Below are 14,968 nucleotides of genomic sequence, written 5' to 3' on the forward strand. Positions count from 1 at the left end.
AAAGGCAAGCAGAGGATCGATGCATATGTGTGATTTTGTGTTTCAAATGCTTTTTGACAAGTCTGTGACTTTTAGGATTTCAAAACCTGTAGTAAATGTTGTCCCTACCATTTTTTTCAGGGCTGAAATATTGTTTTATGCCACAGTGAGTTCTTCCTACCTATTACTGATAAAAACATATTTCTATTTTTATTCTCGTTCCGCCTCCCCCGCCGTAGGCTGCGGAGAACTAAGAGGCAGCTGGAGAAGGACGCGCGTGCTGTTCTGCAACCGAGAGCCAGCTAACTTGACTGAAAACAAAACTGAGCAATCAATCCTCGGGCACAGCCATGCTGTAGTCAGCCTGGATTGCACTCCCGCAGATAACCATGCGGTGGCGCCTGTGCGCTCACTTCAGAGCCCGAAGGGATCGCTGGAACTACCGCTGCTCTGATTGGTTGGCGAGGTGCCTAGGGAGATGAGAGGCGCGCGGCGGTTGGTTTCGGCGGGGCTGGGGGCCGGCGCTGGGCTCTGTGTATAGGGGACCGAGCGACTTGTTCGAGAGACCAGAGCAGGACACGGCGACGGCGGCGGTGTTTAAGGTCGGTGAAGACCGGATTCCTTGTGTGGCAGCAGCATACGCGAGAGCAGCCCTGGCGGCAACACCCACCATGCTGTGCTTCGTTACGAGGCCGGACGCCGTAGTCATGGAGGTTGAGGTGGACGCCAAAGCGAACGGGGAAGACTGCCTGATCCAGGTGAGATGACGACCCATCACCCCCCCCCCTCGCTACATATGGATAGTTGATCTAGAGAATTCTGTAGGGACCCTTTAGAGCCATAGTACCCTAACTAATATGGCCCCTTCACACCTGGTGTACATAATGGGGGGGGGGGGGGGGTTGCAATAGTTTTGTGTTCAGGGACCCCCACCCCCCTCCCCCTCCTGTCCGGTAGATACATTATTTCAGCCTCCTCTTACACCGTTGGTGGTAGTAATCCAGAGGGTTGGGGGTTCTCAGTTACAGTCTTTTCTCAGATTTTCTTGTAGGTTCCTCACACTATAATCCTTGTTGTAGTTTCTTTCTTATGGCCCTATTTTTTTAAGACCTAACTTGATATTGGGAGGATGGGGGGTTTATTGTCCCATCCCTCTTGAGGCCTCTTAATGTCCCTCTTCTGGGACCATCACTGTAGCAGTTTACCATATCTTGCCCACCCCTCACCAAGAAGGAGGCCCTTCCATAGTTTCATTAATCAGTGTATTCTCCTGTCATGCCCCTTTCGGACTCCTCTTGTAAGGTCCCCTTCTGTTAGAACCCTTGATCTAGGTTATTTCACCTGGGCTCCTCGATAAGGGCACTTCAACGCCCACCCTCAATTAGTATCACTGATGTTTTGCCCCTTTATTAGTGGTAGTGATTTGGGGCCCACCATTATTGTCCCTTCTCTGATCACTCCTCTCGTAGGTTGCCCATCCCACGACCTTTGTTGTAGTTTCCCTTTCGGTACTTCATCTGCGGGCCCCTCTTGTAATTTCTTAAATCCTGTAGATGGCCCTACCCTGCTTCATTAGGGATCTTCTCTCCCCCCCCCCCTGTATTTTCTGACTGAAGTTGTTTTCTCTAATAACCTTGGTCCCTGTCGCGCTATATGTAGCGCACCGTATCAGCGATTTCCAAACTCTTTTTAGGCTCTTATGTACCTTTGTGGGTGTCTGTGTGCTAAGGTCTTAAACCTTCACGGTGCCCCTTCACTGCCCAGTAGTGGCGTGTGTTTTTGTTTATACCTTCTGTACTGACCGCCATCCAGTGTTCTCTAAAGGTGGGACTTCGCTTTTCTGTGCCGTATGTCCTAATAGCCAGCCACCCGTGTAGCCAGCCCTTCGGGCTCCGATTTCTAAGTGACCTCCAAGAGACCTAAATTCTTCCTAAATCCTCCTGGTTCACGCGTGGTGGCAGCTATGGGACTACTAAGGGTATCGTGTGTGGAGTGCAAGCTAGTGTGCCAGTGCCCATACATCCTTAAATAATTCTCCAATAGCAGGGAAAGTACACCTTCTCCTCGGGTCCTGCCACTTCTTAACCCAGACACCCCACCATCATCTTCTAAAAGGCGTCCACTTGGAATTGCTTTTGGAACAAATCCTAGTGTATTTAAAACATTTGTAAACGCTGGTATGGTTGCACATCGGCTCCAAAAAAAGTCATACTATCTCTCCTGGAAGCGCATATTGGTAAAAAACAATACAAGAAGCAACATTATATTTTTTCGTGGGTGGTCTCCCCCCCTAGGCCTGCAGGAGACAAGTAAGCGAATGGCTCAGTTGAACCCATCTGTCCGAAAAAATCGTTTTAAGTGTGTGTATTTGTTGTTATCCCTCTCATCTGGGAGGGCTGCTCTTGGTAGTCGCCCTGAGTGTGCCTGTCGTCTTTTGTGGCGATTGCTGTGTAGGTGCAGGCTTTTGGGTTCGATGCATAGAAGATTGATGGGGTCAGGCAGAGAGGGGCAACAGCTGCCCCCATGCTTCAAGAGGGACAGATGCTTAGCTGCTGTCGGCAGATGGGCTCCTGTGTTGTGGCCGTCCTTTCTGTTCCGCCTCCCCTCCCCCTCGAGCTTTTGCTGTCTTTTTGCCCCTTATGCGTAATTGGCTCTGTCTTTCTAATTGGTAAAACAAAAAACAAACTGAAACCAAAGCACGCTTTAGTTTCCACTTAGAAATTCCAAAGTGCAGCCGTAATTTTCTGCCCAGCTGCTGACTAGACTTCTAAAAAAAAAAAAAAAAAACATTCGCATCTGTATCTAGTCGAGTCCATTTGTTGATAGACGACGTGAATGTATTTCCAGTTTGGAAATTCTTACCGACCTGAAAAGCGTCGTGTGGATTGGTTTGGTGGTACATTTTGGTTGTCTTAGATATCACAAATGTGTTTGTTACTTTCTAAAAAAAAACAAAACTTTTTTTTCTTACTACAGTTATAACTTGTTTGGTTTCCTAACTTGCACGTGGCTGCCATTGAGTCAGTGCATTTGGTCACGAGATGGCATGTAAGGTCATCTTTAATGATCACTGCTCGCCAAAGTAAATACAACGAGCAAACGGTGGCATCCAGAACAGTCTTTTTAAGTGAGGCATTATGTTATGTTAAGATATCTCAGTGAGTGGAGAACAGCTCATCTTTTTGAAATAGATAAGCAGGTATTGCCCACCGTTCCCAAGTTACTTGAAAGAGGAGATGTTCTATATGGGTGGCTGCATAAATTATGTCAAAACTAAGTTTTGGCGTCTTTGCCTGCAAGGTTTGGGTCAGTCAGTAAATTGTCTTGAATGGGTACCGCATTTGTTGGAAAGGAACATATCAGAGTAAAGGTTACATATGTGCCTTCCATCATATTTGGCATTCAAGGCCACTGGGTTTATTATGCCTTTTAGCGGCTGCGTTGTTTTCTCCAAATTATGAATTGTGTGCTCAATCCAGTATGTGCTGCATAATATTCACATTTTAATAAACATTTTCTGTAGTTCAAACGGTTTAAAAGTTAATAAGACAGGCAACGCTTGTGAGGCAAAATGGAAAGTCTTTGCAAAGCTTGGCTGGTAACAGTTTTGTGTCCTATTGTTGTTTTGGGGTGTTAACCTTGTATTACTGATGCGAAGCCTTTGCCCAGGTTAAGATCTGTAAAAAATGACAACATAATTCGACATTACCATCTAATGTGCCTATTCTTGCTGCATAATTAATCAACCTTGCCACATAGTTTGGCCCTAACCTGCCGCATAATTCCAGCAGGCCTGTGAATATTGAGTGCACTGGGTTGAATGCTGGTGTGATCATGCCCCCTTTTTCTGCAGGTCTGCAGGAGGTTGGGCATTATAGAGGTTGACTATTTCGGACTCCAATTCACCGGCAACAAAGGCGAAAATTTGTGGCTCAATCTTAGGAACAGGATCTCCCAGCAAATGGATGGCCTGGCGCCTTACAGAATGAAGCTGAGGGTCAAGTTCTTCGTGGAGCCCCATCTCATATTGCAGGAGCAGACCAGGTAAGAGGCAGCCTCAACCCTTCAGAAACCGAAAAAAATGCATCGTGGTTTAAAAAAAAATGTTTTGGAGGCTTTACTATGTGTTTTTCATTTTTACTCCCTAATCCTACGAACAGCAGTCAATGTTCCATTTTGTTCCACGTATAGCTTTTTTTGCATAGATGAATCTGTTTGATCCAGTAGCAGCTCTCCAATGTTAGGGGCAAACTTAAACAACTCCTGGGAATTGTATTGTATCTAACTACTACTCCCAAAATTGTACTGTAGGCGTAGGACCTTTCCAGTACTTGCGTGCTGAATTTTCACCATTTGGAAAATTGTATACAAAACGTGACTGGGGTATACATTTGCACATGTAACTTTTTTTTCCTGCGAGGAAATTCTTTTGGCCGTTGGAGAACCTCTTATCCTACCCTTGCATTAGTACTGGGGTATTTCACTCCCCATTCCAATTTTGCACCTTCATGACTGGAGTAAATTTGTATATGTATGTATTTCCAATAACAGGACACTTCCTGTAGGAGATGCGTGAATACCTACAAACGTGTGGGTTTAGAAATACATATTCTAGATCTATACTTACTTTATTCATCGGACCCCCTTCACTCTGAATTGAAAGTGTCGAAGTTTCGCCTGTAATTTCCTTAAGACTATGTAAATAGTACATTTCAAAACCGATTGGTTGCAAAGCCATAATCTGAGACGCGATTGTGGGAACTGCAGAGTTGAATTCCCTTTTCCGTGGTAACACAGTTTGTTTTTCAGTTCAGTCTGTGAGGGACGGACAGATCAAATGACAGGATATTTTTCGGTCTGGCTTTTGCCGGCGCCTTATGAACGCTAGTAACCCTCGCCGCTGTCCGTGTTACTGCAGGTCATATGGAACCCGCCTGCATAGGAAGGCAGGAAATAGCTCCTCCCCACGTGTTGATGTGGTTCAACTTTTTTCAGTCGTGCAATTGCCAGGTCTCCTTATTACACATGAATCCCTTTCTGTTTGCTTGCTGTAAAATGTTTCAGAATTTGGAATTAGCAATTCGCTCCCTACCCCCATAAGTAAATGTGTATTCAATTAAAAATGTTGAAAGCCAGACTGCTGAAGAGAAGTTTAGGGAAGTGTATAACTTGCCAAGACCTTAAAAAAAAAATAAAGTTTTCATTCTTGATTTACCCTTCTCTCAAATTAATCTTGCTACCTTTTTTTAAACGTTGCAATGATACCCAGTCTACCTCCTAAAATCCTCCTTTTGCCAAGTACTAAAATCCTCCTTTTGCCAAGTACAGCAGGCAAAATAAAATGTCAGTGTTTTTCATAAACACTTCAGAGTCGCAGAAGTCCCAGGCCTTTTTGTTAAATCCTTGGGCCCCACGGAATATACTTTGTTCCCAGTGGGGATATGTCTCCCCATTTTTAGATTTCTATATTAGAATCCAAGAGTTGGCGGGACATTGCGTTATTTCCCAGAGACTAGCAACTTTTTAAATTGGAGTAAGTGTGATGTACCTTGGCATTGCCAAGAGCAGAGGGATGTGATGAGGAGGGTGACTAAGACCACGAGACCTCCTGTACATGGCCTTGTGCCATCCTTGATAGATTATTTGGGCAGGGCAGGGATTTTCTTAACCCTGACAGAAATTACTATGATTTAATGCACACAAAATATCCAAGAGACGGGCCCAAAAAAATGAGGGGAGCGCACTGCTCCCTATCTGAATATGTGGTACAAAAGGGGGGGTGATGGACGAAGCGTCTGAATCAATCAAACACTCTCACCCAGTCAAAAGATCTGGGTTTAATCCATCACCGCTCTTTAGCCCACTCTGCCACCCCAGTTCAGACATGGCTATATGCAAATCAGTCTGACCCTGTGTGTGCCTTATGGGAACAGTCCAGCCCGAACTGCCATGGGTATGCTCAGACAGTTCGGGCTGGACTGTTCCCATGAGGCACAGGGTCAGACTGATTTGCATATAGCCATGTTTGAACTGGGGTGGCATAGTGGGCTAAAGAACGGTGATGGATTAAACCCAGATCTTTTGACTGGGTGAGAGTGTTTGATTGATTCAGATGCTCCGTCCATCACCACCCCCTTTTGTACCGCTTTTGGCCCCCATAAGTGTGGCAGGGTATGCTCAGACGTGAGTCCCTTGCTCACTTTGCCACTGGATTCAAGCAAGCCGGGCAGAAGACGGCTGGAATGCCAGAAACCGGTCCTCGGAAGCTAGTTTCCGGTCCAGGGAAGACCTGGCTTGGCAGTTCGGGCTGGACTGTTCCCATGAGGCACTGGGTCAGACTGATTTGCATATAGCCATGTCTGAACTGGGGTGGCATCACCACCCCCTTTTGTACCCCCTATCTGAAAATGAACTCGCTGGAAGTACGTTCTCAAGAATGATCAAATCATGAAAAAGGGGAAACCAAGTAGAGGTCCCTACAGGTAATGTAATAACATAAGGGCCATGGAGTTGAGTTGTCCTATTCATAGAGTGGAAAAATGGAAACGATATTTAAACCTGACTCTAGGAGACCAAATATCTTTATTGTACAGGACAGGATTAAAAAGCGAAGAGGACTAGGGTTTACTAGCAAATATACCCCATAAATATGTCAACATGTTTCTGTCCTTCAAGTACCCCAGTTGGGGTTCACAGACATTCTTCAGGACCAAAAAAAGTAAATCACTCTACAGTCAAATTAATGAAACAGCATTAAAATCTTATGTAAATGTGTATACTGGCCATGACGTGATAATAGCCGGTATATTTGAGTGATGACCCAAAGGTTGTAGATACTAAGGGTACACGGTCTCATCAATAATATTCAGTTACCTCTCTTTGGCCTGATAGGTACCCCACTTGAAACACGGCTGCGGAGCAGTCAGTGTGGTACTCAATCATGGGCCTGGGAAATATATCGGCTATTATCACGTCATGGCCAGTATACACATTTACATAAGATTTTAATGTTGTTTCATTACTATAACTGCAGAGTGGCTTACTTTTTTTGGTCCTAAAGAATGCCCGTGAACCCTGGATGGGGTAATTGAATGGCAAAAACATATTGACCTATTTTAGGGATATATATTTGCTTGTAACACCTAGTCCTCTTCGCTTTTTAATCCTGACCTAGTTATCCTTTTCCATTCTTTTTGCACTAACCATATTTTCGGTCCCCTCTCTGCAAAACACTTCTGCTCCTCTTCTGGCTCAGAGTTGTAGCCCACACCAGGGACCTAGTGGCCCTGGTGTGAGGAGGGAACCTTATGATGAAGCATGTCATCCTAGGTTGAGTGAGTGTTCTTGTCCTAAGAAAGGTCTCTCCCCTTTAAAAATAGTGCACTCAACTCTTTGGCCCTAATATTGCTATTACGTTACATGTAGGGATATCTTTTAAGATTCATCTCTGTTGGGATTTTTAATGGTGTATTTATTTAAAGTGTTTTGTAGTTCTGTCAATGCATTTTTTTACCCTGCATGTTTTTATTGTGATTATTTCGAGGATGGTTTTAATTGATGTGTACATCATGGTCCGTCTTACTTTTATTGTTTTTATTTCAAAGCTACATAAAGCTTACATTGATTGATTTGACTTATTCAAATAAGTCGCTGGTGGACAAGTATGGTATTGTTGCAGCTTTGACAAAATCCTTCTCTTCTGGACTAGAGGGTCCGGTAGGGTAGTCTGCTGCCTAAACTTTGTACTGCTGCTAGCTGAATTTCTTAACGAAATACATGGTTGCCGATCGTAAGCTCCCACCCCTTTCTGGGTTGGACCTATGCGGGCAGCATGGGTGTTGTAGTTTCCACTCTGAGCGGATTTTCTTAAAGTACCTTTATCAGTTTCGTCAACACCCCTCGGAGAATTTTCATACCATACTTCAGATTTGCTAATCCCCCCCCCCCCCCCTTTCAACTGGATAAAACACACCGAAGCCTCCACCCTGAAACCTGGGTGTGGCCTCTAGAACTGGTGTTTTGTGAGGAGTATACTCCCCTCTTTCTGGGTGAAGGTGGGACTGTGAAATGGTCTTCAGCTTGTCTGTAAGGTATTGATATATTGTAGTACTTGTAGGGTGTATATATTCAGTTAGTGTAACAGTGATGTGTTTAGGGAAGATCACTTTAACAAGGAGCTGTGTAGTGTATAATCTATTGTAGGTTATTCAGTGCGAGAGGTCAAAAATGCCCATACACAATAGAAGCTTGCCTTTCTGGTTCCTGTACTGTAATGGTATTGAGCGGGATAAGGTAGCTTGCTCTGGTGCTGCTCGTTCTCACCTGTTAGTGGTGGTACAAAAAAACAAAATCAGATTTACACTACAAGGGATTTTTCCTTTGGTCGTTGGTGTGATTCCTGAGATGAATTATTTGCTGTTTACGAACTCTGCATTTTTTTAACATTTTGTTTCTGACATGTGTAGTACAGGAGACTAGGTCTAAGGCCCCTTTAAGTGTGTGGTTGTTTTTCAGAGAATGAGGTCTCCGCTGTGTTCTTTTCTTTTGTTTGACAACTGAGTGATCTAATATTTGTTCAATTCGTTGTGTATTTAGGTGATTTGGCGTGTGGCCTCATAATGCAAATATAAACAGTTAATTTAGCTTAGCAGCGGCCTGCCTGGGTGGTGATGTCATGTTTTTGTTCTTCCTTGGTTTGGACAGGCTGCCTACGGGGATTCTTGTGGTGTCCTTATTTCTATGACGTTCTGATGATAGGAATAAGTTGGATGATACCTGAGGGTACTGTGTTAGTGTTCATGTGATGACTTGGTCCTTGCTCTGAGCATGTAGCTTTGACCTTGATCGATTCAAAGTTGCAATTCCATCCTTCTCTTCTACTTTCTGTTCCACAGCTCCTTCTCTGTTCTACGCCCTCCCTCCTCTGTCTTTTAAGGCGTGTTTTAAGACTGAACTATTCCTAAAACCACATCAGCCTTTTGTGGCCACATTAATGGGTTGAGAAGGAAGGCTTGTTCTAACAGAGCTACCTTGTAAGGTGGGCTACTGGAATTATAAAGCGGGGGAGGATCAAATTCTGTGGCAAGAAAATAATTATGCAGTGTAATGCAGCACGTTTCGTGATGGTATTACTTCATTATTTTGTAACTTTTACACACGCTACCACTGTGGGCAATGGCTTAATCTCATTAGAACCAGTTTGACACACAAATACAGCAATAAGCAACAGAAAAGGGAACAGTCAACCCGTACAAAGTTACATCCATTGCACAGGAACACATGTTGCTCCGTTTCTAGTAACTTTTGATCAATTAAAGCTAAAAAAAAAGTGTGTTTAAAATCTGCTGATTATGCAGATGGTTACGGATTATTTGGCAAATCCATAACTATACAGAAAACACAGCTGCTACAAAATTACATAATTCCAGTGGCCCTGATTGTAACCACTTTGCTAAAGCACATTTCCCTATGTCATCCTCCCTATGATCACATTTGAAGTTTTCTGAGGCTAAATAGATCAAAGGGTATTTAGAAGATTGGCAATTTTACAGCTTTACCCACTTCTTTTTGTGCTGTCTCCTTAGGACTAATCTGAAGGGTGGATTATGTACATCCTTTTATGTAAATGTGCTTAAGGAACGTGGGTAATACGGTGTGAGCGAATTGTTGCTGTTACTACCTAATTTGTTCACTTGTGTAAAAGGAACACTGCGTACGGTGAATGTGGAGGAAAACAAAACTTAAGAGACCATACATTTCGTACACCCCAGTTTACAGCACAAGCTCATTTAATTAAAAGTGACTCCTATGCCTCCAACATTACATAGGCAAACTCCACTCAATGGCTACCACTCTGTTTCGAAGAACTTTTATTCTCTTTCGCTAACTGATGTAATGCTATCACAGCCTTTCAGGACTCCGCCCACAATTAAAATAGACCTTATTGTGAATAATATTGTCGATCTGGTCTATGATGTTACCAGACCGTACTTTGGATACTACTGTCTCTTCCCCACTTGTCAAATTCTCTAACATACACTTTTAAATGGATTTAAAGCTTTGCTACTTCAATTTAAGTACAGCACAAACTTTGGCCATTTATCATACTCCAAAGCATTGCTTCGACAGGAGTGATATCTGCAGCAGTCACTTTGCTCGTAACTTGGAAACTGTTAGTACTAAGCAGTTTCTGTCCAGTTTTCAGGATTCCTTCTGTAACCATGATTTTGTTTGAGAAAAGGTAGCAGATAACTTCAGTCTCCCTGAAGAATAAGGTGGTGGCTACTCGACAGGTGCTTAGGGATTTTCCAATGTTTGGTCCACCTTTGTACCCTCAAAGAAAATGTTATTAGCGAAGATTTAGATATCTGTCCTCTAAAATGAAAGGCTTGTTTAAAAATAAAAAAAAGTTAAATCCTACTTGTGTGGGTTTAAAAAAAAATGCTTTATTGCAGTTATAAAGTGGCCGCGTTTGGGTGGCAGCATGTTATATTTTTTTCCTTTTTTATATTTGTGGCATATGCTTAGAAGTGCTGAAAAGAGGCTCTCCGTGTCTTCCTTAACAAAAAGATGGTCACGTACTCTTGTTTTCTGCTGAATACAGCATTGTATGGATTTTCATAACATTTTTACTCTTGGAGGTAGTAAAGACATTGTTTACAAAATTATGCTCGTATGCTTCCGTGCAAGGCCCAATTTTGTATTTTTTTCTTTAAAAACAATAACTTGCATCTCCTTTTTATCCGTATAGGATTTATTACCGAAACCTATAGAGTGCCGCATATTATACCTAATAACTCTCATTGACGCATGCAATGTGATAATTTTTTGCTGAATATTTCCTGGACTGGCCCCTTACCCCTTGTGACTTTCAGATCCCTTTTTGCACCTACGTAACAAAGTGGGGCTCAAAACAGTCGTGCTATTTTCAGCTTCACCCGGGTAGTGATAGCCCCAATTTCCTGTCTTCCGCTTCCCCTTCCCTCGCAGGGCAATCGGCGTGTTCCTATTGGCCTGTATTGCCACTTTACAGTTTGCCGATTCCTTCAGACAGGATTTGACCCGTGGCATCCAAGTGAACTGCTTTGAATTCCTTTATTCTCGTCAAAGTTGCTTTACATACCTTTGCGGCAGCTCTGTTTGTAGCAAGCAGCTGCGAACGTGCCCTGAATCGGTGCGAGTTTAAAACGCCTGAGTTTGCTCGGTGGGTGATATGCTATGTTTCCGTGCGGTGTAAAGTTTGTGGTAGTGTGTTTTAGGGTGATTTCTGTACCAATAGCCATTACGGTTCTCAGCCAGGACCTGTTTCTCCGAAGCTGCTGGGCGTGTTTTGAGCGGTGGTTTCCAGTGCGGTTGTTATGAGGCATTTCATGTCTTCGAAATGGCATGTGACGATGTAACTGCAGGTCAGTGACTGCGAGTAACCTCAGAGCGTCAGCGTTCCTTGCTATATAGTACAGCGAGTTCAGTTGATATGTCTAGTCTACGGCGCTTCCTCGTTTAGGCAGAATCCGGGCTTCTTATTGGCCTGCATCTCCTGTCTCCACGCGGAAGTATCTGCGTTGTTATTTGACACCGGCCTCTCTGAAGTTGGTTCCTTTTTTAAGGCAAGTGAAACCAACTCCGAAACCACTCGAAGAGCAGGCCTCCATTTTAGGTTCGGACGGAGTTACGAGTGCTTTCGGTGTTTATTATATATTTTTTCTCTCTCATTATTCCAAACTACACGAAAGCTACAAACTAGTTGTGTAGCCATGGTGTTTTTTTATGTTATCCCCCTCGGAATGCAATGTTCTAAAACTTGCCAATGAAAGGGAAAATTTACACGAATAACATATACAGTTTACCAGTCTTTTTCAAATGGGGCTGTGTGTGGATCAGTGGTTAAAATGGCAAACTTACGCAACTTACCTAGCAGTAATGGACACTAGGAGAGGGGATTTTTTTTTTAATGTAACCGAAGCATCGTGTGGAAGGCAGGAAGCGCAATTCATTTACAGACAAGTACATTTTCTGTCGAAGCGGCCACTATACACAGACCTACAATTTTACTGCTAAAAGTATATAGCTCATAAACGATAGCGGTTTCTGTGAATGTGTATCATTTGTTTATTAACCAATTGTGTCTTCATTTATTTTTGTTTCCGGCACACTTGAGAATTCTACAAAATGTTGTTTTTAATTTTGCTTTTCCTAGCTGCCGAACGAATACAGTTCAATTACATGTATGTACGTTTCGTTGGAAAAAACAACACCCCTTCCTAAACGCCAGCAAGATTTTCACACAATTCACTTTAGAAACTCCTGTCACTTTGCAGTTGATGAGAGAAAAGTAAACACCAATCCCATAAACAGCAATTTGTGGGAAGACCAGCACCAAATTTGAAAGATAAACCCAGAATTTAAAGGCCTTTTTATTTGTCAGACTTTTACGTCCCACAGTTTGGATAACACTTATGTAGATTGTTTAGAAAGCTATTCTCTGCGAGGCGGTCATATAGTTCGTGCATTAAGTGGGCAGGTAATACCTTCACTTCCGTTTGAGAGGAAGAGTACCTGTACTTCTCAGCACTGCTGCAATACATTTAATTGGAGAGTACCTGCTCTTCACAGGAGTAAACAAGTACTCTAAATGGGGAGTCCCTGCACTTCTATATTTCCATTTAAAGCACTGCATATAGTTACACCGAGGCTTACAGTTCATCCAGTGGTGTGATAGCCACCAGTTGATCCAGGCTGTACCTCAACATTTATAGGCGGAAGTAAACAGTTGTCGAGGAGGGATGTGTCAGAACTATGGCCTCTGTGAGCTGTTGGATAGGGGCGCAATTTTTATGAATCCTGCGTACTGTGACTCGTTCCAAGAGCTGTTGGCAACCACAGGAGTGCTAAAAGCGGGATGTGGGGGTGAGTGTGGTAGGAAAGGTGTTTTCTGTTAAGGCGAGTGAAGGGAGGTGGTGGTAAAGGAAATTGGACTGGGCATCCAGAGATGCCATCATATTTATAAGTGATGTGGGGAGGTAGGTTGGGAAGTTGGGCAGGTGGGCGGTACTAATGACTGGCGAAATGCCAGATCCTTTTGCTTTGAGCATCCCCAGCCTGAAATACGCTTTGGGCCCATTATAGCAGTTAGTTGTGGCTCTTAGGCTGGGAGCATATGCAGTATTTTTATGTATGTCTGAGTCATTAGTGCCAGATGTTTTCGTTGTTGGAGACTTTACGTTTGTTGTAGACTACTCTAGCCTTGTTTTTCATTGCTTCCGATCTTGTCTGATGTATGCTGTTCAGATGTACTTTATTTGTCATTTCGGTTTGAGACTTGGTCTTTGATTCTCTTTTTTTTTGTCTGTGACGTTCCATGTCTCTTGCTACTCACTGGTATGCTTTTGTTAATATGTGAGGATGCAATGTTGTTATCGAGTCCCACTCCCTGCTACTGTGTCCTGGCTTCACTGCTACATTTGAGGATGTTCCAAGTTACTGATATGTCTTTAATAAAGCAGGAGCGTGCACGGGTAAGAGATCTGGGGCCGCTCTGTGTCTGGGTGGAAAGGGAGCACTTTCTCTACAGATCTTTATGAGGAAGGGAAGTCCTTGGTTGCTGGCTACAAGTACAGTTTGTTTGCCATCTGGTCCATGACCTCCGAACAGAGTAGAGTGCACAATCACCATTGGTCAACATTGGTCATGGGGTGTCCATTCATGATGCATTTATTTACAGTATAGGAGCGCAGGGTAAATTGGCTTGCAATGTATTCCAGTTAGTAGCATGTTCGTAGCGGTTACCCTGAAAATGAAACCTCGATTCTATCGTCCATCTCAACTAACTGGACCACACTGAATAATCAAACCCGTTTTTAAACGAATCCTGTAATCCTAAATTGAATGCTTTGGGGATGGAACTGCACAGTGGTTCGGAATAGGACCCTGAATCGAGCACTTCCAATGGAGAGTGGACGATTGATTGATTGAATGTCTGTTTCACATTTACCTCGCCAGAAGAGTGCCTCATTTTTGTTGTAGGGGGAAAAAACTGCTTTGCTCAAATTTCAGGCTTTGACCTACGGCCATTAGTGGTGTTTGTCGTGTCAACACACACATCGACTGGCCTTTGTGTATTTGCCAATCCTTGTGACCGTATGCTTGCTTTGCTTGTTAGTTTTTGTCCTATTCAGCGCTGTATTTGTTGACCGAAGAGGGCTTTTGAGAGTTGCCCAGATAAAAACTGGCCCTAGCTGCATGGCCTTTGTTGACCAAGAGTAGTAGTGCGTGTGAAGCTGCTGTTCAAGTCAGCAGCCCGTGGCCTTCCCCCGGAAAGTAGGGGAAAGGTTACTCTAGTGCACAGCCTCGAAGCCCTCGGGGCCTTGCCGCCGAGCTGCGCGCTCCTCCCCGCCGTGGCTTCTGCGCCCCAGCCCGCACGGTTCACGTGCTGTCTCCATGAATCATCCGATGACGTGTTCCGGCTGCCGGACCAGGAAGCGTGCACGCTCTGCTGTGGGTAGTGCACTGAACCGGACTGCACAGTGAGATCCATTTTAAATGCACACCGCAGCTGCTTTCTCCGGGACGGGACCGGCTGAGAAGCAGGGGCTGTTCTCTTGGCCACGAGCGTCCCACCTGCGCACACGAACAAGGGCCTTTGTTTGGTGTGGTAATCTTAAACCACGGGGAACTTCAAGTTACCAACGTCTGCGCAGAACAACTCTCGCGGTCATCTCTAGGTCAAAGTCTTAACGGTGTCTTCATTTAAAGAATTTGCATCAAAGTATGTTTCATGGTTAGGTCAACAATAAAATAAAAGTCTCATATTGAAGTTGACACAACGTGTGATCTTTCGCATGTTCCTGCTAAAGGAGCATTTTAAGACACTGCTTGAGCAAAATGACGTGCGGAGGGTACACCACCATAATTCTATTTTCATCTTGCAACGTTGTTGGGCCCACCCATGTACACACAAACACTTTTTTGACTTTTGTTTATCGGCTAACAA

The 14,968-nt window shown here is 43.8% G+C and overlaps 1 protein-coding gene across 1 annotated transcript in view; it reads left to right on the forward strand.

The window, feature by feature from the left end:
* The first annotated feature begins 532 nt into the window (after positions 1–532).
* The window catches only part of MYLIP (myosin regulatory light chain interacting protein), a 42,380-nt gene continuing 27,944 nt past the window's right edge, over positions 533–14,968 (forward strand). Inside the window, exons 1-2 of the mRNA XM_086950150.1 lie at positions 533–737; positions 3,833–4,023. Coding sequence (XP_086806276.1) covers positions 651–737; positions 3,833–4,023 — 278 coding nt within the window. The 5' untranslated portion in view covers positions 533–650. The remainder of the gene's footprint in view (positions 738–3,832; positions 4,024–14,968) is intronic.

The sequence above is a fragment of the Lissotriton vulgaris genome, unplaced genomic scaffold (genome assembly GCF_964263255.1).
Source record: "Lissotriton vulgaris unplaced genomic scaffold, aLisVul1.2 SCAFFOLD_1755, whole genome shotgun sequence".
Classification (NCBI taxonomy): domain Eukaryota; kingdom Metazoa; phylum Chordata; class Amphibia; order Caudata; family Salamandridae; genus Lissotriton; species Lissotriton vulgaris.